The sequence below is a fragment of the Crocodylus siamensis genome, chromosome 5 (assembly GCF_052110815.1).
Source record: "Crocodylus siamensis isolate JL-2025a chromosome 5, ASM5211081v1, whole genome shotgun sequence".
Taxonomy (NCBI): Eukaryota; Metazoa; Chordata; order Crocodylia; family Crocodylidae; genus Crocodylus; species Crocodylus siamensis.
In genome coordinates, this window is record NC_143399.1 from 175,968,707 (window position 1) to 175,994,733 (window position 26,027).

Consider the following 26,027-nt stretch of genomic DNA (forward strand, 5'->3'; position numbering starts at 1 on the left):
TGACATGTGGCCAGGGCCAAAGAGTTCCCGTCCCCTCCCCTCAATCATGGGAGGTCCAGTGCATACAACACCTACCCCAGTTGATCTGGGACATCTACCACTTGTGGCATCCTCTCTGGCTGTTCCAGGACCCACGCTGCATGTGTGCACCCACACTGGAGTGTTTGTGGGGAGGGGTGCAGCTTACAAGGCAGGTCTCAAAACAGCCAGAGCAGGCACTGCGTGTGGCATGCATCCTGCAGTAGTTAGGGCAGGTGCCATGGGCAGTATGTATTACGGAGCAGCTGGAAAGGAGCACTGCATGCAGTACATGTCCTGAAGTGGCAGGGGGTGCACGGGGTCAGTCTGACACGTGCTGTGCGTAGGTCTACTCCAGACCCAAGGGCAACACTAGCGGCTAGAAAATGGGTGCTTCGGGCTGGACCCTCTGGTGCACTGTGTCTTTGAAACCCCTGTGTTGCTCGACTCCTGGCCAGAAAAAAGCAAAGTGTTCCATGTTGTAGGAGACCAGTGTATCTTGGTGAATAATGGGTTGTAAATATGTCCATTGCCAATGGTGAGCATTGGAACTGCTTATGAGTCAAGTAACTGATTATGGAAGTAGCTACTTGACCTCTTAAACCATTATTTATCAAAGTGACTAGGTATTTGGCACAGGGCCTGGTTCATTAAGTATCTCTGGTTACCTTTAAATTGAGCCTACTGTAGAAGTAAATTTTATATCTTCAGGGAAGTAGTTATATCAAAATGTAATGCAGTGGACACAGAGTAGGGGAGAGAATCTCAAAGAAATGGAGAAGCTACAAAATCAAGTGAAAGGAAATATTTACAATCAACATGGAAGTTTTTTAAGCATAACTTTAGTCACGAGAGACCCATGGATCCTTAAGCATCAAACAAACAAAAGAAATAGGAAGACATATGAACACGAAGTTCCAGAATTTTAAAATAACAAAAGGTTTATTAAAATAGACATCTTTCCAGAAGTGGAAATAGAAGCCAGAAAGACCAAACCTATATCAAATACAGTAAATAGTGGAGACAAAGGAGCTTATTTAGTATTTGTGAAAAAATAACCAAATCCAAAACACAGCTGCAAATGACAAAGACAAAGGACACTTTAAAAAAGATAAATTATTTCTTTCCATCGGTTATCATTACAGTTGTCATATTAAATAAAGCAAGAATACACATGGAAGGTATCATGGAGGGAAGTATGAAGCCAGGGTATCTTGGAGATATGAGACCTTTGGATGTCTAATTCAGCTTTCTGCTATTTTTCAAAATGCAGAGCAGTGATTCTCAACCAAAGTGCCACAGCCTTGCGTTCCTTTCTAGGTGGTGTGGGGTGCCACACAGTGTTAGTACTGTTATGTTTACAATCATGATTCACAAGATAAACCAAGAGATTTCAGATAAAAATCCATAGTTGTGGCCCTTGAGCTCTTTGCAACAGAAAAACTGCTCTATTTTTTTCTGTACTCAAAAAGGAATTAAAACTAGCTGCTGGCATTTTCTGAGGGATGCTTCAAGTCTATTCTAGGGTGCCTTGAGTTTTTAAAAAGGTTGATAATCACTGAATTAGAGAAACCTAGAACACACTCTGAGATGCCCCTGAATGTTTAATTATTTCAGCCGAGTACATGTAAATGCCAATCTTTTTTCATATTAAATATGTTTTTAATTAGGTCAGTGGTTGTGGTTAGACAACACTGCGGTGGATTTTGTCAACTGGAATGTAGGAGAACCTTCAAGCCAACAAAATGAGCATTGTGTTGAAATGTATGCAAACTCTGGGCTCTGGAATAATATTTATTGCTCTTCCTATAAAGGATACATTTGTAAAAGATCCAAAAGTAAGTGATGGGTTTATGGATTTGCTTTATGCTTACTGGAGTTTATAGTATGTACTGCTTATAGTGTGCACACTACTAATAGATATTGGCCACAAAGATGACAGTTATGATAGATCTCTTCTGTGGGTTATACACAACATATAACTGACATGCATAGCACCAGCAAGAGAGGGAGAAGGTAACATTAAAAAAGAGATGTCTTTGTATTTAAAGGATGCCTTTAAAGGATATTCTTTTCTGGAACACTTTAAGGTGTGGTGATTAGTGAGAGGAGGAACCAATAACAACATTGTTCTAAGGTTTCAAGATGTAGAATATTCCTGAAATAACTGAATGAACAAAATCAGAAAAAGTCAGAAAAAATGTGTGTAAAAAAAGCCATGCTGTATTTGGTGAAATGCCTTCAGTATTTCAGACATGCATAGTTCCTTCATAAGAATAGAAGTTCTGAAAATCCACTTCCTTTGCTGGAAATCTACTCTTAAGGGCACAGTGATCTGAGTCACCAAGAGTCTTGCAAAATTCTCCAGGAAAGCTTAATGGCCCACTCAAAGTCCACTTATCAGTCTTTTAACTTGGTGATTGATGATGAACATACAAATGGTGTGTGATGGACTTACTTATGTTGTAGGTGAGTGAGTAGAAATTTTAAGGCTGTAACAGTCTTCTGTTTTACAGCCAAGAGCAGATGCATACAATGAATATAAGCTGACACATTTAAAAAGTTTGAAAATAGAGCACTGAACTTATTTTTGTGTGCCATGGTAATGGAAGCATGTTAAATTTTATTTTTCTCTTTGATGAGGCTTCAAATGGAATATTTTCCTTTGATTGATTCATAGTGTTTTTACCAAAGCTACCCAGAACTTTGGAAAACTTTATGTTCCATGTATAAACTTTAATTTCATTTAATAAACCTAGACGTTTCTTATCTCACATTTTTCCACTATTATGACAAATACTAATCTCACTCAGGAGCCAAATATATCTACCAGGTTGTCTGTTTTCTGTGATTTCTTAGAGAAGCAATTATTATGCTCAGTAGTGGGTCTCATACCTGCAAGCTGCTTTACATACCAAACTGCTGTATATGTACAGACTTCCATAGAGCACAGGAGTCTAAATGGAGCTTAAGGCAGGGATGTTTGTACATCTCAGAATCATTGTAAGTCTTGAATCTACTTTTTAGATTAATCATATGCATGTACTAGTAAAATGTAGTTTTTTCTTTATATAACGCCATAGATTTACCTGGCTCAGTACAAGCAAAAACAAGAGAGTTATTTTGCATATATGCATTAGTTTGCATTAAAGTACAATGCTCAGAGTATACCAAAGACTTCTATAAATAGCTGCTTTTTTCTTCTGTTTCCAAGTTGTTGAAATGAAAGCAACAGAGAAGCCACCAGACCAAAAAGGTAAGAATATTTTCTCTTAAATAAATGAAGGAAAAGCCCAAATAAGAATATAAGTATATGATATCAAATTATATCTTTATGGGACACAATTTTCATGTTGATGTGTTAAATCATTATCAGTTGCTTTTTCTATCAAAATATCTATATCCTTTTTATGTCCAAATGTAGTAATCTCTAAAATTGCATTTTATTTTATGTTAAGCTTTTAAAACTGTTTACTTCATATGTTCATGTGGTACTGCTGCCTGCTTCGTTAGTCAGCAGTTATTTGGAAATGAAAAAGCATTTGTGCATGAAGAATTACTGTTTCCTAATAGTAGAATTATTTTTGCTAAGGATATGATAATATTTAGCATAGTCTTGCTTTGTACTAATTGTTTTGCATTATTTACAGCAGTAAAAAAAGGGAACGACACGAAGAATGAGGTTCATGCACCTTCCCACAACTCTTCTGGGATTGTAGCTATTGTGGTGATTCTTATCCTATTAGGAGCTGGCCTTGCAGGCTATTTCTTTTACAGGAAGAGAAACAACCACTCATCAACAAATGACAGCTTTGAGAACAACTTGTATTTTAATAGTGAAACGGTTCCTGGAACTAGTGACACAAAGGACCTTGTGACCAATATTGAACAGAATGAACATGCTGCTCTTTAGTGTAATAAAATAAAGATGTGCCCTGTTTTAATAAAGCTATGCAACTGGAATTAAGCCAAAGCTATTTTCTTGTGAGCAAATGCTGTAGTAGTCAGGTTTTTTGGCTGTTTATTCTTTTTACATGTTAGCATCTGCAGTTACTTTGTTTCATAATCATGTTATATTTGTGTAAGATTCCAGATGTAGCCAAACAAAAGCGGGTCTTGTGAAAAGATAAAGTGCTGCTGAATTATTAAATGGAACAAGCAGATGCACTTAAGGGAATTTAAAATGTATACGTGGCCAATGAGAGTAAGACTTCAAGATTTTACCAGACGTGTATCATCCATCAGACATATATAACCATCAGCCTTAAAGTCTGTCCAGCCCATGCCATTCAAAATTGCTCTGTAAAGAACCTGCCTGATTCTTCTAATATCTTGCAAATATTCCTAGAAACCTCACTACAGGCTTGGACATTTGTTAATCGATGGGGTCATATTTAAGTACAATCTGTTTGAAAAAACACAGCCAAAGAAACAGCCTCAGGGTCTTGTTACAGGGTAATTTTGGGAGGCTCCTGGAGCTCTTAACCCTTGGATTGTCCACATATTAACACCTAAAACTAGTTTTAAGCATTCACTAGGCAGCTCAAAGTTATGTCACTCCAGGGCAACATTATCTCTGATCTGTATTACCCAGCTCATGTTACATTAAGGTGTAGCCATTCTTAGTGTGAACATACCACCTACCCCACCCCACTACTGGCCTTTGCTTACCCCTGGTTGTCTGCACTGTCTGTCCTTGGGGGAGCAGGCAGGGAAGGATTAATCTGCCTGCCCAGCCACAGCTGCTGCTCTCTGGGCCAGAAGAGCAGCAGCATGGCAGCAGTGGCAGCCAGCTAGGCAGGCAGGTTAACCTGTTGCCCTGGGACAGAGAGTGTGGGCAGCTACAAGTAAGCAGGTGGTGGGGTCATGGGAACCCCAAGGGGTTACCATACCTTTCAGTCCCCCGGGCCCTGCTGGCCTGAAGTGTGACTCAGGCTGGCACCAGCACAATCAACATTTGTGCAGTTCATGTAAGGTGTAACAAGGCCCTCAGTGCTATACTGTTTCAGTTCCTATAATAGGTTCCAGAGTTCCCAGCTGTAGTGCATGTGCTTACTGGAGTGTGGAAAGGGTGTGCGTGGCATGCCCTATTAGCATTGCTAATGAACATTAAGTGGGTTTGTGTGGGTGAGGAAGTGATAGTGAAGCCATGGCAACATGTTCCTGTGTACCAGAGTAACTGTTGCTGGGTAAAGAACAGTGGCCATATGTATCCTATGCCTGTAATGGGGGTGTGCAGTTATCTCACTGTGCTTCTTGCAAGATACTGTGACGTAGAGATACTCTGTCTCTCTCGTAAACTTTATTTCTCTTTATGTGTGCGTATGTGTGTGTCTCTCTCTGTCTCTGTTCTCTCTAACACAATTTAGTTTCATAAAAGAAAGAATACTTTAATTTTGTTAATACACTGGACATTCTTTTAACGCGAATAATTTAGCTTCCATCTTTGTATGTTTAAACAGTGAACAGTTTGGAAATCTTAGCATCTCATATGAGTTTTCATAATCTGATTTTCTGTAAATCTTGTAAAATGTATATCATGTGGGAATTAAAATATTTTCCTCAGCCAGATATGAAAGTGTAAAAGGAAAATGAAAAAAAAAGTTATACATGCATTCAGTTTTTGTTCTGTGAAATAAACAATAATAGATTGTAATTTTATCAGTTTTGCATGTTTATAGAATTGTATGTAAAACGCCAGGTACAGATATTATGCTTCTGCTGGGAGAATCATCACTCTCTTCCAGTAGAAATCTTGAGCATTCAAAATGTTCACTTTCTGTAAGAGCAAAATGCTGGTTCTTGGAGAAAAATAACTCATCTTCAACCCAGGGGAGAATGAATGCTTGTACACTTACACTGTCACTTTCAACCTAGCAGGAAAAATGACATTATATGATGTTGATATGGAGCCATGCCAACTATGTGTTCTGTTCATATTTTATCTTTGTTGTGAATCTCATGGTGTAGTGGATGAATCTCAGGAATCATTCAGTGTTATGGCCAGTTGATGTGTTTGTAGTAGCACTCTTTGGCCATGTGCTGTTTCAACTTCTTTTACTTTTAAGTAGTGCGTCTTTCTTATAGAACATAGATTCTGGAATTTGCAAAAATAATTTTGCAGATGTAAACAGGAATTGTTGTAACATAAGAACCGCCATATGCTGGGTCAGGGTTTAGTTCCATCTTGCACAATATCCTGTGTCACAGTGTATGCTAAAAGGGAAGGTGAACAGGGTATTGACCAAGGATTTCCCCCTTTTTCTCTCTACTTGTAGCCCCCAGCATTTAAGGTCCAGAAAGTTCCAGTTCAGAGGCTGTATCCCTATCTCCCATATTTAATAGCTACTGATGTCCCTTTCCTCCAAGAATTTGTCCCTTTTTGAATCTAGCTAAACTGTAAGCTTCCACGTCTTGTGGCAATGAGTTCCACACTTTAATTGCATGCTATGTGAACATGAACTTTCTTTTGCTCATTTTAAGGTTACTGCCTACTAGTTTCATTTGATAACCCCCTTGTTTTCAGATGGAGAGAAAACTGGGGTGATACTTGGGGAGGAGGATTGGGGAGGCTGTAGCCATCCCAAAATTTGCCTTAGCTCCCCCCATAGCCACCCCTCCCAGCACCGCTGCTGCCACCACCCATCCACCCAGTACAGGTTTCCCCACCCACTTGCCCTGTGCAGATGAGCCTGCAAATGGTTCCAGCAGGAGTGGTGCCAGCCTTTTCCCGGTGGGGGTGGCTAGACTGGGACTGGGCTCAGAGCAGGTGGCAGTGGGGCAGGCTCTGTTGTGCAACATGGGCAGGCAGTGGTGGTACTGGGAGGGGTGGCTATGGAGGGGCTATAGCCCCCCAAGTCACACCCGAGCCCAGCCCTGGCCCCGCTCACCCACTGGGAAGAGGCTGGTGCTGCCCCTGTGTGAGAGAGTAAATAATAAATCCCCATTTATTTTCACATCACCATTTAGTATTTTGTAAACTCTTACTATGTTCTTCCTCAAACATCCCTTTTCTAAACTGAATAGACCTAGCCTCTTTATTCTCTCCTTATATGGAAACTCCTCCATATCACTAATCACCCTTGCTGACTTTCTTGTGTTCTTCTATATCCTTTCTGAGGTGCGGGGCCAAAATTGTGCACAGTACTCAGGGTATGGATGCACCATGGGTTTATAAAGGGGCATAATGATATTTTCTGTTTTGTTTCCAATTCCCTTCTTAATTCCTAAAATTTTGTTTGCCTTTTTGATGGCAACTGAATGCTGAGTTGATGTTTCTAGTGACCTATCCACAATGTCTTCCAGATCTCTTTTTCCTTTGTGGCAACAGCTAATGTAGAGCCTATAGAAGTGTAGGCCCAAGTGTATCACTTCACACTTATCCACTGATTTTCATATGGCATTTGTTGTCCATTCATTAAGTGAAATATTCTTCTGCAGTTCCTTAGTCTGCCTTGGTCTTTACCACTTCGAATAATTTTGTGTCATCCACAAATTAAGCCACCTCACTACTTAGCTGCTTTTCCAGATTATTTATGAGTAGGTTAAACAGAACCAGACCTGACACAGATTCCTAGAGGACCCTACTGTTTACTTCTTTCCTTTCTGAAAACTGGCCATTTATATTCATTCTTTGTTTTTTTATCCATAATTTCTAATCCATGAGTGAAACTTCCCTGTAATCCCTTGACTACTTAACTTCAATAAAAGCTTTTGATGAGGAACCTTGTCAAAGGCTTTTTGGAAGTTCAAAGATACTATGTCAACTGGAGCACACTGATCCATTTGCTTATTGAAACCCTCAAAAAACTCTAATAAGTTCTGGAAGTGTGATTTCCCTTTGATAAAACACATGCTGACTCCTCCAGCAAGGCATGTTCCTTCATGTGATGGGCAATTCTTGTGATGAACAACTCTTTTTCTTCTTGTTTCTTTCCAGGAACAGAAATTAGACTCACTGGCCTGTAGTTCCCTAGATCATCTCAAGAGCCTTTTTAAAATATCAGTCACATTGGCAGCCTTCCAGTTCTCTTGCACTAATGCTGTTTTTACTGATAGGTTGCAAACTACAGTTAGAAGTGTGGTTGTTTCCAGTCTGAGCTCCTTCAGGACCCTAGGATGAATTCCATCAGGTCCTGATAATTTACTACTGTTTAGTTTATTGATTTCCAGTATGACCTCATCTTTTGAAATCTCACTTTTGTTCAGTTCCACAGAATTGTCCCTAGAGAGGACTGAAATCTCTCTAACATTTTCCATCATGAAGACAGATGCAAAGAAAGCCTCTTTCCATTGACTTAATGCACTCTGACATGAAGAAGAGGTCTACTCTCAAAAGATGACATGTCCAGAAGCCAATTGAAAGAGGTGTTAAGGGCAAAAGAAGAAACAAGGCCATATTTAGTAGAAGTAGTAGTGTCCAGAGGCACTAATTAGAATCTGGATTTCATTGTGCTAGCTACTGAACAAACATTAGATAGGCACCAGAAAATCTTCCTATCCAAATACTTGGTTATAGTTTCCCCAGTGAAATTGACCTTTGTGAAAATGGTTAACAAAAGGTCTATTCAGCACTTATGTCCCATTTCATTCCTCAGAATTAGGGGTTTTAACCTAAACACCCATGAAAAGTGCATTGTTAGCTATATTTGCCATCAAAAAGTTTAGCATCAGTTTTTGGATCAAATAATACCGAAAATATCATGCTATTTTATGTATATCACTAAGTATACATGTTTGTTTATTTTGAATTTAGTTCATATTTCTGTTTGTGACTTGTTTAGATACACTTTCATCCTTTATATATTTGTTACCTAAGATTAGTTAGGGTCATATTTTGATCCATGGTTTACCACCAAGCTATAGATCAGGGGTGAGCAATTATTTGGGCTGGAGGGTCACTTTGGGAGTTTTGGTGAGCTGCTGTGGGCCAGGGGGGAGGGGAGAGGCTGTACCATGATCCTCTCCTTGCACATCCCTGCTCATGGAACTGGTGCCCATGCTGTCACTGCCCATCCCACTCCTGGATGACACTCCCCACCCACTTACAGTCCCATCCCATCTGCCCCACTGAGTGCATTCTGGCCTTGTCACCATAGAGGCCCTGCCCACACGTTCTGTCCAGCACCTCCAGCAGTGGGTATGAGGTTCGTGGGCTGAGGTGCCCAGGCAGTGGGGCTGGATCCAGTGGTGGTAGTGACACTGGCAGCAGCAGTCAGGAGCCACTTCCAGTGTGGCTGGCAGGAAGCTAAGTCTGGATGCCCCCACTGGGGGTAATGGGATCAGCCGCATAGCCCAAACTGCTCCCTGTGCCTGGGCCAGGTCTGGCAGAGAAACCGGTTGTAGGCTGGATCTCATCCATCCCTGCTATAGATTGACTTATTCCTTCAGGTTAGTATCTGTCATTTCCACTGTGATTGATTGCCTTAAATTCATGCTATTATTTTTGTTTCCTGATTGGATAACAAACATAAAATTGCAGATTGAATGCCTATGTGAACCTTACGGTATCTGAAACTTCAGATTTTCAGAAATGTTCTTGTTGGAAAAAAATATCACTCAATGAAAAAAATGAAATAACTGGATTAGATCCACATCTACACTACCAGCAAAACTTTGAGTAGGTCCTTACTGTCAGCTCTTCCAGGGCACCAGGGTCCATTCTTTCTGCTGCCAGAGTAACATGGCTTGTCTGCATGAAAGATGGCTTTTGTTGCCTGCCAGAAGTACACAGAAGACATTTGTAGTCATGCCTATACCTTCTGACAGCTTGCTGAGTGTCATGCTCTCCAGTGGTTTCCCTTTGGTGGTTTCTGTCTGCCCCTAGAAATTCTGGCCCAGAAGCAGCCTAGTGAAGACAAGGCCAGAGAAGCAACTTCATGGCTTTTAATTGAATACAAATAGTTCATTTCAATAGTCCCCTGGATTCATTAGAATTGTTGGTCTTAGTCCTTAGTGATATGGGTAGGTTAATACAATCAGAGGGGGAAAATAGTGTTCTTAACTGACTTTATAAACATTCCACATAGAGTTCCTACTGGAGAAGGCACTCCACTCAGTTTTAAAATCATCTTTCTGGGTTAGTGATTGTGAAAAAAGCTGGATTAAACTGTTCAGGTAGAGAGAGATTCTCAGCTTTCATAGAGAACTCATCCAGTATGTAATGCAACAATGTAAACCACCTTAAATTGCTCTGTCAATGCATTTTGACCCTGTCTTGAATGCATCATCTAAAGGGATAAAGCTTTCCAAGTGAAGGGTGTTTTGGCTGAGATTTTAAGGGTATCTTTTTATAAAACACGCTCTGTTCAGTCACAAGCTGTTAAGTTTGCCACAAGAGATACAGGCCGAAATCTGATGACTGGGAAGAGGTTATACTAGATGATCATAAAGTCCCTCTGCTCTTCAGAGCTGTAAACAATGGTGTTAATAATGCTGTTCAGGCTTTTGTGTAGGAAGTTTTCTCATAGAACCTGATCTGGCACTATCATCAACTTATTTTGTGGAAGCTGTTGTAACAACTTGCAACTGCGTGTAAGTGTTCCTATACTAACATGTTGCCACACTTCTTAATAATCTATATTTAATTTTCATTTCCTCTTTTTTTCCAGATGTATTCAGTTTTTAGAGGAAAGGTGATGAAACAGAGCACTGAGAGTATAAAGAATTTGTGACCATAGGCAGATGGCTGAAGCAACATACTGAGTCATCACAACCTTCATTGGCCCCTCTTTCCAACTGGATTCAAGCTTTTCTTTGGCAGTTCCTTGCAGTCAAGGATGATAGTTTTTCACGATTGTCTTATTTGTAATTCAAGCTTTCACAACCTTCCTTTCATAATGGAAGAGAAATTTAGGCTGCACCTTTGCCAATTCCCTGCTTTCATACTTCCTAATGGTGGGTTTGTTCTGGCAAAATCTAGTGTAGGTCCTGGCATGAGTCACAGCCTAATATTTCCATTTTTTGTGTCATGAGCCTTTCTTTGTACATTACAATTAACAAGTAATTGCCCTAAAACTAACTCTTTTCTGATGTATAGCCCCCTCCTATTAATTTCTGGTATTCTGGAGATGGTAGGAGACTTTGGAATAGGAGCTACCAGGAATGGGAGCAATTGTATAGGTTCTATGCTCCCTAAACCTCAAGTTTCCCCATTTCCTCCCTGTCTTGCTTTCCACCTACCCATGGTGTACTTTCTGATGGCTTTGCCCCTGTTCTAAAAACAGAGCATCAGGGCTTGTGCTTGAAGCTAGTATCAGAGCTGGTGGATTTCACAGAATCAAAATTAAATTTCACATAATATTCACCCCTCCTTCCCCCCCCCCCCAAAAAAAATTAAGGATGAGTGCTACAATGCCAGCAAGGTCAGTATTAATTAGTTTGTACTTGTGCATAATAATAGTCTTTAATTGCATGTTCACATACTACTTTTCCAGCTAGATCTTCTCTGTTTCCTGTCTCTTTTCTTTGTCCAGCCAAATCTGGTCTTTTCTCACCACCCCTAGTTTCCAATCATCCTGCCCAGCCAACACAAGACTCTCTCTCCCCTACTTCCCAGTCTTGATTTTCTTTGTCTCCCTGCTTGCCTTATAATTCCACACTTTGTACTAGTTCCCCAACTTCTTATCCCATTCTAGTCCCCTGCACTAGCTCTACTTTTTGTCCTCTCTGCATTTTAGTCCATGCTAAAGATACAGGCTCCCTAAACTCAACTATGGAGCTCAGTGCCATGCTGGTTTGCATTAGTAACAGATTTCTCAAGACGTTCCACTTTGCACTTGCAGGTGGCATACTTACTGCAAACTATCTTGGGGGATTTCAGTTGTGAAGCACTGAGAGTTCACTACTAAGTATAGTTTATTATTTAGCTAGACAGACCAGGGTGAATTTTCACTGAGAAAAACAAAATATGTCGTTGATACACACTACCTTCTCCCAAATGGATCAAGTTTGGCACCGTTAGGTAGGCAACTGTGGAACCTCTGGATTATGGTGTACACATATGAATTCTATTAAGCTACCTGATTAATCCCTTTGCGGCTGACAGGAGTGACATGTCTTGTTACAAGTTTCACAGATCCATATGTTGTCTAAGTTGGAGTCCAACAAATTTACATCATGCTGCTTTCTTCTTTTTTCACTTTGCTTCCATCCTCTGGATCAAAGCCACTTCATGTTGAACTGCACCCAGTGCCAGATGTTCCCTCCAGATTGGGGGGGTTTCTCCATGCTTCTCCCAGTTTCTACATTGCTGTTGAAGGATTTCATATAGTTTTTACACACATTGCACTGCTTTCTAGAGCTGTCTTGACTCTCACTATACAAAATATTCTTCTCCCATTCTTCTAACGTGACCAATGCATCACAACCTTTTCTTCTGGATAATGGTTTCTAAGTGTGTCAGTCCTGTGTGCTCCCGTACCTCTGTGTTTGGTATTCTGTCTTGTCACTTTACCCCCTGCATCTTATGCAGACAGCTCAAGTGAAAGCTGTTCAGTATCTTGATATAGCTAGTATATGTGGGCCATGTTTCTGAACCATAAAGCAGGGATAACAGTACATGTCTCATAGATTCACATCTTCACTTCAGCTGATAGTTTGCTACTATTCCATGCACTTTTTTGTAATAGCCCAAAATTCTTAGCTGGTTTTTGGATTCTGTTAGCCAGTTCAATCTGATGGTCAAGATATCTGCTGACTGTAGACTCCAGTAGCAAAAACTGTCAGCAACACCAACAGATTTATCCTCCAGAGCAGGGATGATCCTAGGGGCGTGCAGGGCGTCAGGTAAATCAGCCTGTATAGGGCCCCCTTAACACTCCACAAGGCCCATGGGACTCCCCACAAAGGCAGGGCACAGGCTAGGGTCTCCCTCATTCTTGGGGGGTGGTCTCTGTGCTTCTTCCATGGTGCAGGGTATAGTCACCAGCACTTGCAGGAGGGACTGTGGCTGCTTCACCCAGCTCTGCAGGGCCCCTCAAAGCACAGGGCCTGGTGCAGTCATCCTGATTTGCCATACCCTAGGGATAGCCCTGCTCAAGAGTGATGTCAGATATTGGTTCTTTCATCCCTCGGTACATGATCCCAGCCATCTTGAGACTAATTATCTCCTGAAGCTCTTGCATGATTCAGAAAATCTGTCCAAGAGATTTTTCAGGGAAGATTCACTGGGCACGTCCAGATAAGTGTGCACGTGCCTGTTGCCCCGCTTCAAACAAATCCCTGGCAGCCAGGCAGTACGAGCAGCCCCAAGGCCAGCAGGACCTGGCTCGGCTCTGCACGGTCCCCACATGCCAGGCCAGGTCCTGCAGCTATAGGAAGTGCCCAGCCATGGCAGGACCTGGTGCAACACATGGGAACCACATGCTGCACCGGCTCCTGTCAGCCTGGGCCAGGACCCAGGGCTGGCTCCCGCCTCTGCCCCCTGTGCCTATATGGGCAACCCCTGTGCCTATACGGATCTGAGGGGTTGCTATGTCCAGGGTCATACTGACTTGAACTTTGATTTCCATTTCCTTTTCCACATGTCCTTCTCTTTTAAACTAATCATTTGCATTTACAGCCTCATCTTTAGCACACATGGTTTCTTTCTTTCCTTATATTTATAAGGATCTATGCTCTCTGGAATACTGATTGATACGGTAACCCTAACAATGATGATCCTTCTGTGTCAAAACCTGTTTCCAGAGAGCTCTGTTGAAATGTAATATTTAGTTCCTCACTGTCTTTTCTCTAAAAGATGGGACTTCTTCACAGAAATTAGCTTAGGACAGCAAAGTTAATCCACTTAAATGTACTGTTTCAGAATGACTCATGTGACAAGATATAGTTCCTTATTTAAAGTCCAGAACTTCCTATATCTATTAAATCTTCATAACTGAGGAGGGCTTGCTAATTTGGCTCATTGCTCACAGGGCTTTTTGAAAGGGCTTCTTGAAAGAAACTAACTACTGTTTTCTATTCTTCTGAAGCAAAGGGGGAAAAAAGGAATGAAACATTTATAATGGCTGTCTATCTGTTCCTTATTTTTATTTCCTTCATAAGTACATCTCTTCAACTGCCAGGTAAGTCTCTGTCTGGTCTTTTCCAAGAAAATGCAAATGTAAATGGATTCTTTTTGCACATACTTTAGGGAACTTAACATTCTCATTGTCACCAAGGCAGATTAGTTAAGTTTTTCTCTCTCAATTTACCCTCATCTAAAACAAGTTTACTCAGCTTTGGTGATATTTGGAGCCCTAGTTTCTTGTTTACAGGCAATCATCAGGGTTTAGTTTAGGGTATAAAATAAAATGGTGCATTTGGTCAAATTCTGGGGCTAGAGTTTCCAAGCTGATTTATTTTAGAAGGCTTTGATACTATAGCACTTGAGGGGCTGTTGCTAAACACACAGCCACTAATGGGGGTGGATTAAAATTTGGAGGACAGGACTCCTTTCATTGGGAGAGGTCCTACAGAGTAGTGCTTCTGTCCAAAGTATTGGCCCAAGGGGCATATTGCAGGATTGTGTGGTGACTGCACAACGAGTTGATTAAGCCTTTCAGGGAAGTGTGCCTCAACTAACTTCTAACCATGGGAGTTAATTGTATGTCAAGAAAACTTAATAAATTCCAAAATGACCCTTGCAATTCCTACCATATTAAAATTTCTGATGTCACTCACTGCACAGATGCATGATGCTTGCTTGTGGCTAGCTCTGCTTCCTTCCCTGCTAGGAGGAGAGGGAAATACATTGCACTGACAGCAATTCCCTTTTAATCTTTTCTCATCCCCTGGAATTGAGGAGAAGAGATGTGTAAAGAGAAGCTCAACGTAAGTACAGACCCAGAGAAGATTTGGGGGGTCATTCAATGGTCACTTTCACCAGTCCACCAGCTGGGTAATACAAAAGCTTTGTGATCTAACAGGAAGCAGAAGATGACACAGAGTTGACTCAAATGATCCTCTTCCAGCCATGGTACTGCTGAGCCATGTTCAGGGAGTGATTAGGGCAGTGTGGATTGTGTGCTGCAGTTCTCCTCTACTTCCTAGCTGACCGTCAAACCAGCCCTTAATGGTCATGAGAACTGGTTATGTTTAATATCCCGCCTTCCCCTGAGGGTTCTGACCAAATAATCTATTCTGTATGGAAGAAAAGTACCAACGGGGCAGAAGAATGAGTTGGATGCAGCTTCTGTCATGTCTTGGGAAGCAGGAGAGAAACTCTTGGTAAACAAAGACATACAGTTTTCTTGTAAGAGCTCAAAGCTGATGTTTGCTTCACATTCAGCCCAATGGGAACTCTCCATTGTCTCAAAAACCATTCAGTGACTGACAATCTCTCATTAGACTCCCTTAATCCTAGGTTAGCTTTCAAGTTGCATGAATCACCTGAATTCCTGCTCCATCCCTGTCTGTAATTTTGTATTACTGACATTACTAGTACACACACATACGCACACATTCTTTTTCCTTACATTGAGTTTCTTGTATTGCTATTCCATACACACATGTGCATGCACAGTACGTAATTATTACTTCTATTTGATAAGTTTGAATAGTATGCACAAAAGTGTCCCTATATGTTAGAAGTTACGGGTCCTGCTCCAGGAATGTTTACACTTAGAGCTATGCAAATAAATAGGGGAAGAGCCAGGGGTGCAGTGGCTCAGTTTCACCTTCCTTTAAAACCACTTGCCTAGTATTAGCAGTAGTTCTATGCAGGCATCAGAGAGGGACTTGATTGACTTTGTGGCTCATTATAATTTACCCCATTTCTTCTAACACTTAATTCCACAGATGTTAATGGTTCTCTCTCCGAATTTAATGGTCTCGATGTTCCATTATCAAACTATCCTCTTTCAGGAATTCTACTGTTTGTTAGCTGCTCCTTATAATGTAACTCCTATTTCATAGTCCTGAAGACTATTTTTAACTCTAGCTTAAAAACATTAACTCAAGAGTAGAAATGGTTAATTAAGTTAACATTAACTCTGATGTGGAAATAACTTTCAGTGAAGTACTGGATGCACTGTCAAGGTGCTTAAGGAGGCTAGATTTTGTTTTATAAACCTCAAAAAGAGATGTATATTTAATGCTAATGACTACAGGAGAAACAATATCTTTTGATTGTTTTGGCCTACTGTGTTGTGTTTCTTGGACATAATATATTGATAAATTCATGCATGTTTCAAAAAAGTTGTTTGTTTTGATCTCAAACTGAATAATATAGTCCTAGGCAGTGTTTCCTTTAAGCTGCGTGATCATGCACTTGGCTGCACAGGCATGTCTGGCAGCACAGCATGAGCGCGCCTGCCTGGCCATGCGCACCACTCCTCTTAGAGGGAACGCTGGTCCTAGACTCATAGCAGATTAGTAAAGCTTCATTTTTTTTTTTTTTTTACCTGGAGAAAAATGTGGTTTTTATGATGATGCACCATACCATCTGCTCTGTCCTTCTTCCTGTGTCAGATATTCAGCTTTCCTACAATCCTCCTTTTATATATATAATGTTATTATATAATATTATATACCTTATATATTCTATTATATAAGGTATAATGTATATAATATGTATAATTATAATACGTTTCTTATTTTGTTTTGCAGATAGTGAAGTATTTTTAATACACAATGAAGACAATAAGCTCTGTGTTCAAGCTCAAAATGGTAACTCACTTATAACTACTATTTGCAATCAGAACAATGAGTTACAAAAATTCAGATGGATCTCTGATCACCAGCTTCTGAATATAAAATTGAAATTATGTGTGGCAGTGCCTTCCAAGAAAAACCAAGTTATGGTCACTCTGGGTCTTTGTAACAAGACAAATGAACTTCAACAGTGGAACTGCAGAAATGAGAGCCGCCTTGCAATCCATGGAGAAGAATTATTCTTCAACTATGGCAAAGGAAAAGAAACAAGAATTAGGTTATCCAAAGAATCAGGAATTGGGAGTATGTGGAAAATCTATGGAACCACTGACAGTTTGTGCTCTCAGCACTATGAAGGTAAAATTCTGAAATGTGTCTGTTTTGTTTTGAACTTACGAGTGTACCTCATTTGTCCTGTGCACTTCATTTGCAATTGTTTCACATGGTGAGTTCCTTTCAGTACAGGGAATGATTATTTGACTTCTACATCAACTTAACAAATAGCTGTGTATTCATGCTAATGTAAGTCCAATACTTAGTGAAAAAATGTGATATTATATTGTATATAAGTAACTTAAGGTTGATATAACTTAGCATATTTGGCTGCTATTTATAGAAAAATATGCTTGTGTTTAGCTGTGTATATCAGGCACAGATATACAAAAACAAAAGAAACAATGGTTCAGTCTATGATCCCAATTCAGTCACATGCCTTATAGATGGAGAGAGCACATTTAAAGAACAAGTGGAATGATTTTTATCAAAATCATAATTTTAAAAAATCACATACACTGAAACTTTACTGTAAAAAGAAATACCTTTTGAAATGTAATGAGCAAAAATAAGTTGTTCTGGAAGGAGAGGATTTACCTGCTACTTTTGGCATTATAGTAACCTATAAAGAGCAAGAGAGGGCATTAACAAACTGATGGCTCTCCCTGTTGTTCCTTTTACTCCTTCCTCTATTTTTTCTAGGCATAATACTAGGATAAGCTTGGAGTTAAGTTTGAAGATTCATGTCATTAATGTAACAAGAAGATTATTTAAGGAAGGTTATAATTACCAAAAAACCCCAACCATTAGAAGCCTGGGAAGTCAGAGTTAATGTTATACCTGAAATAGCGTCTGAAGTGCACAGAAAGCGCTCTACAGCCATAACTGAACAGATATTCACTGCACATAGAATGTTTTACAAATGGTGAATGGATGTGCTAACAGACTAAAGCGCTTTCGATTAGAGTGCTTCATCGAGCATTGGTACAAGGTACCATCATGACCCAAGTTAGATCAGAGTGCCCCAGCATCTCAGGGTCCTACAAAGGGCTGTGTCCTAGCTTCAGCCAATGCTTACCTGCACAGGACCAGCCCCACCCCTGGGTTGTCACAAAGAGGAGACAGAAAAGCATCTGTCTCCTCCCTGCACGGCTGGGGGCAGGGGGTAGAGAAACAAAGCTTCCCTGCCATGTGGGCCCCAGAGCCTTGGGCCTTGGGGTAGCTGGGCTGGGTGTGCACGGCAGGGGGAATCTGTTTCCTCACCTCCCAGTGCCTAGTTTCTGGCACTGCAAAAAGCCATGTACCTTTTGAGCTGCAGCTGTCAGGAGACCAGGGCAGGGGAATGGAGCCCCCCTGCACCCTGCACGAAGACTCAAATGGTAGCAAGGTTCCCTTTCCCCCTTTCCCTCCTCCCCTCTCTTCCACCCCAGCTGCTGCTGACAGTCACAAGCTTGTGGGGGGCTGGGGCCGGGGAGCGGGGCTACCCTGGCAGCCTCCTGGGAGGCCTTGGCCAGTGCAGGCCACTTCTGTGCCCACCCTCCCAGTAAACTACACTCTGTCTGTTCACTCCCTCACTGCTTTAAGGCACTAAGCATGCTACTCAAAAGCAGTATCATGCTTTTGAGTAAAGCATGATACTTAGAGCACTTGTGCCTCAGGTTTTTTGAATGCCTGGACTTAACCTTAATTTTAAGCAACATTACAAATAATGGCAAATATTAATGGTATTTAAACAGCGAGATTATAATTAAAGCAAAAAGAGTAAGGAGAGATACAAGCCTATCCCTTGCTCCAATTCCCTTTAGGCTACTTAGATTTTAGGCCTGCCCAGTTGTCTCTTTATTCCTCTTTTCTCCACCCCTCTCCTCCCTCCAACAAGAGGGCAAAAACGGATGGAGCTTTGGCACCACTCTATATCTCAGCACAAATTACAGGTCTAGACAAAAGAAGAAACAACCAGAAATATGATAGGCTGTGAATACTTTGATGGACAGATTAAATTTGTTTGGGGAAGCTAATTTTTCGTTTCCTTATCTCCTACAAAATCTCCTTGATAATGCCATTATTCTTATAGGACTTTTCAATATTATTATATGTACTTGTAGCCTCAACTCTAGCTTAACTACATTTCCAGGGAATGTTGCTTATGGTCGAACATTTTGGCGAACAGTGCTTTCAATGCAACATTTTTCTCTTTCTCCACTTCTTTCCATAGACATATTTACATTACTAGGAAATTCCTTTGGGGCACCCTGTGTATTCCCTTTTAAGTACAAGAATAAGTTGTATGCCACATGCACAAAGGATGGCTCTGATTTTTTCTCATGGTGTGCAACATCTGCAAACTATGATGAGGACTCTTTATATGGATATTGCCCAGAAAAAGGTAACAGACAATTACATGATATTTTAAAGCAAGGGACACAATCCAGAAAAGCATTTATGCCCATACACAATATCTAATTCATGGGCAAGCTCTGCTTGGCGAGGAGAGGCAGGTGGCAATGTAACTCTTGGGGACGGTCTTGGGGACTGTTACAAAGGATGGGATAGTAGGCTTTTCTATCTGCCTGTGCAGCATCTCTGATTTGCTGCCCTTCCCAGCAAGCAGAGGAAAGCAGGCAATCAGCTGAGATTTCCTTTCACAGTGATAGGAAATGGTCTGAAAGTCTCTTGTCTACAATAAGGCTGTAGGAGTTGCAGGCCTGGGAAAGAATAAAGGAGGAATGAGGGCCTGGATGAACAGAACAAGAGATTCGATATATTTGGAATTTGTGGGCAGGCTGCAGAGACGGAAGGAATCAGCGAGCGGGCAATTGTAGAATGAACTGGGAGAGGTGCAGGATGTTGAGCTTTGCAGTATCTACTGAATATATGGAGTGTATGTACAGGGGAACAAAGAGTCTGTGGAATCCGTGTATGTAAATACATGTCATTTAGACCATACTGGGATTTTGTTTTCAAATGTTGGCAGGCATGATTCTCAATTAGCGTTAATATTTTATCATGCTTTACAGACACCACTGCGGACTTTTTTTGGGTTACCAACTCTTTGACAGGCATCCACTATCAGATAAACTCCGAGTCAGCTCTAACATGGCACCAGGCAAGGAAAAGCTGTCAGCAGCAGAATGCAGAATTATTAAGTATCACAGAATTGCATGAACAAACATATGTAGCAGGTAAAAGAATAAAGAAATCTACTGAGTCTAGCTCAGGACAAGTTCAAAGGCTTTCACATCAACATGCATATATCTTAAGGGCAATTTCTGAAAATGCAAGTTGCAAAAAAGTGTCATTTTTCCAACAAAATGTGTCTTCAAATGAAAATTTTATCCTACATGAAAAAAATAGCTATTGCAATATCCCTACCTGCAATTACTAGATGACTTTGTAGGTCTGTTTTGTCCAGAACAGATACTTTTTAAACTTAGTTTTATTTTATACTTTGTTCAGTAACTTCAAAATCAAGTCCATTTAATATGTTGTCTTTTTATTTCTTTTGGTTATTTAGGGCTGGTTAGCAAGATGAATACTGAAATCTGGATTGGACTTAACAGTGTGAATGATGACAGGGGATGGCAATGGATTGGCGGGGATCCATTCAGATATTTAAACTGGGCTCCAGGTAGGTTTACATCTGTTTAATGATCTAAGTCCCAGGTGTACTATTGTTTTCATGGCTAGAGGACATAAGCTTCTATATCTGCTTTCTTTATTTCACAGAATTTTCACCAGTGTAAATAAGACTACAGGGAAAGTACAATATTAGACTGGAGACCTACTGTGAGAAGAATGTATTCTTAATTTGAAATTTCAAAATTGGGAAGGAAAAAAAAATATTCCAAACCCAAGAAACCTAAAAGCTTGGCATTTTTATTTTCCATTTAGTATTTCTTTGAGATTTTCTTGGCATTCACACTATTAATTCACACTGAAAATTAATTAAAAAATGAAATACCTTGTTTTTAGAAACAATGCTATATACCATATGTTTCTGCATTTATTTTTTTCTTAGAATTGTTTCAGTTATTAACAATATGCTGCAGAATGGCCTTTATAGGCTCATGGTAATTTCCCCCTCCTCTCCCCTGACACTAGATTCATAATCCTATGTATATGACATCATCATAATTTTCATAGCAATTAACTTGGTTATCGGCTCTGGAAGCAGGTGCTTACAGGTTTAAAATCCAAAGACCCCTCAAAAAAACAGACAGGTATATTTTTGCACATGTCTAAAAGTAAATGCTGAACAAGATGATAAAATCCCACTGTTAAATATGTATTGTAATGAAAGAGAAGTAGCTATAAATAGAACAGGTATAAATATTTCCATAGTGCTTTAAAGGAGCTGTAACTTACGCTGGCTTATGCATCTAATGAAGTAAGCTGTGGCTCACAAAAGCTTATGCATTTCTGATTCAGTTGCACTTTTACCTTTCCTTCTGCTTGACTTCAGACTAACACAACTGACCATCTGTCCTCAGGAAGATGGTAACAATGCTTATTTTTGTTTTCATTGATCTTTTAGTTTCCTTTTTCCTTTTCACTCGCAAAACAGAGTTTTACGGAAACAAATGTATTTATTAATTGAAAATGCTTCTGTTTCAATTAACTGATTCTTCATAAACTGGAATACTTTCTTCAAACAAAACATGAATATACAAGAACATAATTACACAACACCTTTCCTTCAATGCAATTGGCCTTCACACAGATATAAAAGAAGCAGATATATGACATACAGCTGCACTTCAGGATACCTTATATGAATCTGAATACTTGTATAACTTAATATAAAATTAAGGGTAAAACTAAACCACTTTAAGCAAGTATGGATCTAGGGGAGGTGCAATGGTGCAGTTTCACTCTTCTTTGATTTCTGCCCTACCCAAGTTTAAAACCAACTGTTTGACAGCAGCAACAGCATTTCTATTCAGGCAGCAGTGAAGAAGTCAATTAACTTCATGGCTAATTATAATCTAACTGCTTCTTCTGAACTCTTCATTCCACAGGTATTAGTGACCCTCTCTCCTAATTTAAAAATCTTGTATTCCATAAACCAAAGTAACCTCTCTTCTGCAATACTGCTGTCAGCTGTTTCTGATAATGTAGCTCCTATTTCACAGCCCTGCAGACTGTTTATAACTGTAGCTGAAACCAGTGACTCAGGTGTGGAAACATTAACTCAGGTGAATATTAACTTTCAGTGAAACATTGCACTGTCAAGTTACAATCGTCTTGTAGATAAAACTATATTCTATTGATGAATATAAAAGAGCTATACATTTAATTCTAATGACTCCAGGACTAAAGAACTAACATCTTTTTATTACTTTTCACTTGTTGCTTGTGGTTTTTTAAACATAATCTATACCAAATTCGTGCATATGCCAATAAAATTATATTTGTTTTTGCTTCGCTTTTAATCTCAATAATGTAGCCCTAGGCCCGTAGCATATTTCTAAAGCTTCTAGTTTCTTTTTACCTGGAAAAAAATGTGTTGGGTTGTATATGATGATGCATCATACCATCTGCACCCCCCTTTTCAGACTCCCTAGATCCTTCCATGAGTGTAAGTTACAGCAGAAGTTGTGTATCTACAGCTTATCCTGGGATAGCAGTTTACTAAAGGCAAACAGGGTTAGCTGCTCCTGGCCATCTAGTGGTAAGATGCTGTACTAGTTCCCTACTAGGTATTAACTGACTCACCAGGGACTAGACCAAGGACATCTACTGGTAAAATTACAAGTAGCTACAATTTGAACTAAAAGGCCAAACCCAACTAGATGGAGCTGTAGAAGACTTGACTCATCTGTGAAATGGGCACAGAAAGGAGTATGTAACACTGGCTTGCCAGGGAAGTGCATGTGAATAGTTTGCAGTAGTCAGACTCCTTGGTGTCAGTTGGCTAAGTAATTGTCAATTACTCTGTTCTTAAAATGATAATTAGTAAAAAAAAATATGACATTGAATTAATATGGTCAAGAAGACCTAGAAATAGATTATTCCTTCAGTGGGCAATATGAAGATTTACTATAATAACACAGACTGTCTATTTTTGTATTTTTCTCCAAGGAAGTCCCTCTCCTGAGTCAGAAAAAATCTGTGCGACACTACAGTCTAAGAATGGTAAATGGGCAAACCAGGCATGCGGTCACAAATGTGGATACAGCTGCAAAAAGGGAAACTCATCTTTAGATTCCTTCATTATTCCCACAAGTAAGTTGGTCTGAAAAATAGAGCCTATTTATTTAACCAGTATACTGACTAGCCCTGTGCAAAAGATAGTGAACAAATTGCATGTTTATAAATATTTGAAACTAATGTAGATCACTTCCTGCTTTGTTCATTGCTAAGACCAAACTGTTGCATGTGCTAGTCTGTTTTAGACATTCATGGAGGAATCCTGTTTTGTCAGCTATCATCAGGAAGGCATTTAAATGTTGTCCCAATAAAGGCCACTTCGAGAGAGCCCCATGAGGGTCAAAGCCCTAAAAGGGCTTGGGCTTCTGCTCTGGTGACATAATTAAATGCTAAATAATATTGTGTGCAGAGTGTACTAGAGGAATGTACCTGCCTTTTGGTTGGTATCCTTTATTCATACCTCTTTGCAATGGCTGTACAGGGAAAGAACTCGAATATGATTTTTACAAAGAAACGATCACTAGCAGAACTCTAAGGCAGTAGATTTCATAGATTTCATAGACATTAGGGCTGGAAGGGACCTCGGGAGATCATCGAGTCCAGCCCCCTGCCCAAAGGGCAGGAAGTCAGCTGGGGTCATAGGATCCCAGCAAGATAAGCATCCAATTTACTCTTGAAGGTGTTCAATGTAGGCGCTTGAACCATCTCCACTGGCAGACTGTTCCAGACCTTGGGGGCTTGGACAGTAAAGAAATTCTTCCTTATGTCCAGCCTGAAACGGTCTTGCAGGAGTTTGTGACCATTCGACCTCGTCATCCCTTGGGGCGCTCTGGTGAACAGACATTCCCCCAGATCCTGGTGGTCACCCCTGATAAACTTATAGGTGGCCATCAGATCACCCCTGAGCCTGCGCTTTTCCAGGCTAAAGAGTCCCATGGCTCTCAGCCTATCATCATAAGATCTGTTTTCCTGACCTCTGATCATGTGCGTGGCTCTCCTCTGGACTCTCTCAAGCTTTTTGAATTGTGGAGCCCAAAACTGGGCTGACAAGAACCAAAGTAGTAGGCTCAGGGCTTACCTGTACAAGTAAGTTATTAGGATTAAGTTCAAATGTGAGTTTACTGTGCATCTAGTACTCTGCCCAAAATCTCCATGGGACAGTACATGGTCATTAGCAAGCAGTAGCTTACCCTATCATGTGTGTACTGAAAAGTGTCCATAAAGTAGGCAGTGCAGGGCACCTAACAATATAAATGCTGCTTATGGTGCACTAACTTCTTCATGTAAAAATACTCCTTCAGAGAGTTAACAAAGACTGAAAGTACTTTGCTGATAGGAAGGCCCCAAGTATTCTGCTTTCTGGGGGGATGTTCATGTATTTATTATTTTTAATGATCTATCAAGACATCTAATGTTCTTTTATATTACAAGTCTTGCTCACTGTGGCCTTTTTAACACTTGTTTGCATTTCTTTTCTTTTTCCAGATGATTATAGGCCAATTAAGTGCCCAAAGGGATGGATGTCTTATGCAGGTTATTGTTATATGATTTACAGAGAACCCAAGATATGGAAAGATGCTGTATCTTCCTGTAGAAAGGAGGAAGGAGATCTAGCGAGTATCCATGATATTGAAGAACACAGCTTTGCAATGTCTCAGCTAGGGTATGGTAAGTGTTATTCTTGTTTCTACATTTCTACTGTAACAGTTATCCATTTTGCAGTTCTAGCAATTAAAGTAACATAGCAAAGCCTTGAAGCTGAAAATGATAAATTCATTTTCTTAGTCAGTCAAAAATGAACATGACAGTTAAGAATGTTGTTAATGTGGAAAAATTGTAATACTACATTTATGTTCCTAGAGTCTACTGATGTGCTGTGGATTGGTTTGAATGACCTCAAGATTCAAATGTATTTTGAATGGTGTGATGGGACTCCTGTGACATACGCCAAGTGGTTGCAGAGAGAACCAAGTCATATAAACCATAAGCAAGAAGACTGTGTTGTTATGAAGGGAGAGGTAAACTAATACAAGAATATCTGGTGCTAGACTCTTTTCTTTCTCAATTTTTTTTTTTTTTTTTTTTTGTCTGGGTCACTCTCCAAGAGCAAGGGAACTAGTCTGAGGCCAATAATTGATGAAGTAATGACAAACAATAGCTCTGGGACATGCAACACTTGCTCCATGAGCCCTTCTCCGTGTGCTTCAGCATGGAAAGGAGTGCAGCTTGTATAGTACTACATGTGTGGCAATAAGCTCCTTCTCTCTGAAAGTAATGTGCCTCTTGCTTCTTCTTACAGAACTGCTATGTGTGAAATGGGCAAGGAGTATCTCAGCATGGCACTACCTTCTGCCATATAGCTATATCCCATGGCTCTTACAGGTTTAGGTGTCTTAGAAATGCAGCCTTTTGACCCTGATCCTAAAGGTTTTTTGTAGAATGTTTGAGAGAAGGCAATGCAGGGATACATTTAAGATAAAACATGGGGCTTTATCTATTCTGGAACAGTTAAAATGATTGGTTCTTCCTTAGCTAAGTGACAAACATTGAGTATCCAAAGGCAAAATGGATGATTTTCATTTTTGGGGTAAGGTTCCTAGTGCAGGGACTAGGAAAACCACTAGCATGCTTGTGATGATTTTATGAAAGATAAAAATAGCTTTAAGCTCTCATATATTTGGCATTACACATTCACAAAAGGGCCTGCTTTGCGTTTGGTTCTGTTTATATCTACATATACAAAGAATGGATCAACTGTATCACTGTCACATTTTTTACATTCTAACTCTGTTTTTCCCTATATAGTTTTTTAAAGACACATAATGAAGCTATTTCCCCAAATTTAGCATGGCCCACTGAAGTTTTGTAAATATTAAATCCAACCTCTTCCTGGCTGACTTAAATATTTACAGATTTGAGGCATAGTACACCCTATGAACTCAGGAAAACAAGTT

The 26,027-nt window shown here is 40.1% G+C and overlaps 2 protein-coding genes across 3 annotated transcripts in view; both read left to right on the forward strand.

Moving 5' to 3' along the window:
- Window positions 1-5,836, forward strand: part of LOC149864949 (macrophage mannose receptor 1-like) — a 109,666-nt gene extending 103,830 nt beyond the window's left edge. The window contains exons 28-30 of one of the 2 annotated variants that reach the window (XM_090047237.1): window positions 1,689-1,856; window positions 3,233-3,274; window positions 3,672-5,836. In XM_090047237.1, the coding sequence (XP_089903363.1) occupies window positions 1,689-1,856; window positions 3,233-3,274; window positions 3,672-3,931 (470 nt within the window). In that variant the 3' untranslated portion in view covers window positions 3,932-5,836. Of the gene's footprint in view, window positions 1-1,688; window positions 1,857-3,232; window positions 3,275-3,668 lie in introns of both variants that reach the window. The other variant, XM_090047236.1, reaches the window with a different exon arrangement.
- Window positions 5,837-13,900: 8,064 nt separating this feature from the next.
- Window positions 13,901-26,027, forward strand: part of LOC149864950 (macrophage mannose receptor 1-like) — a 65,245-nt gene continuing 53,118 nt past the window's right edge. Inside the window, exons 1-8 of the mRNA XM_090047238.1 lie at window positions 13,901-14,081; window positions 16,606-17,007; window positions 19,139-19,309; window positions 19,941-20,105; window positions 20,438-20,551; window positions 23,005-23,148; window positions 24,559-24,741; window positions 24,934-25,091. Coding sequence (XP_089903364.1) covers window positions 14,021-14,081; window positions 16,606-17,007; window positions 19,139-19,309; window positions 19,941-20,105; window positions 20,438-20,551; window positions 23,005-23,148; window positions 24,559-24,741; window positions 24,934-25,091 — 1,398 coding nt within the window. The 5' untranslated portion in view covers window positions 13,901-14,020. The remainder of the gene's footprint in view (window positions 14,082-16,605; window positions 17,008-19,138; window positions 19,310-19,940; window positions 20,106-20,437; window positions 20,552-23,004; window positions 23,149-24,558; window positions 24,742-24,933; window positions 25,092-26,027) is intronic.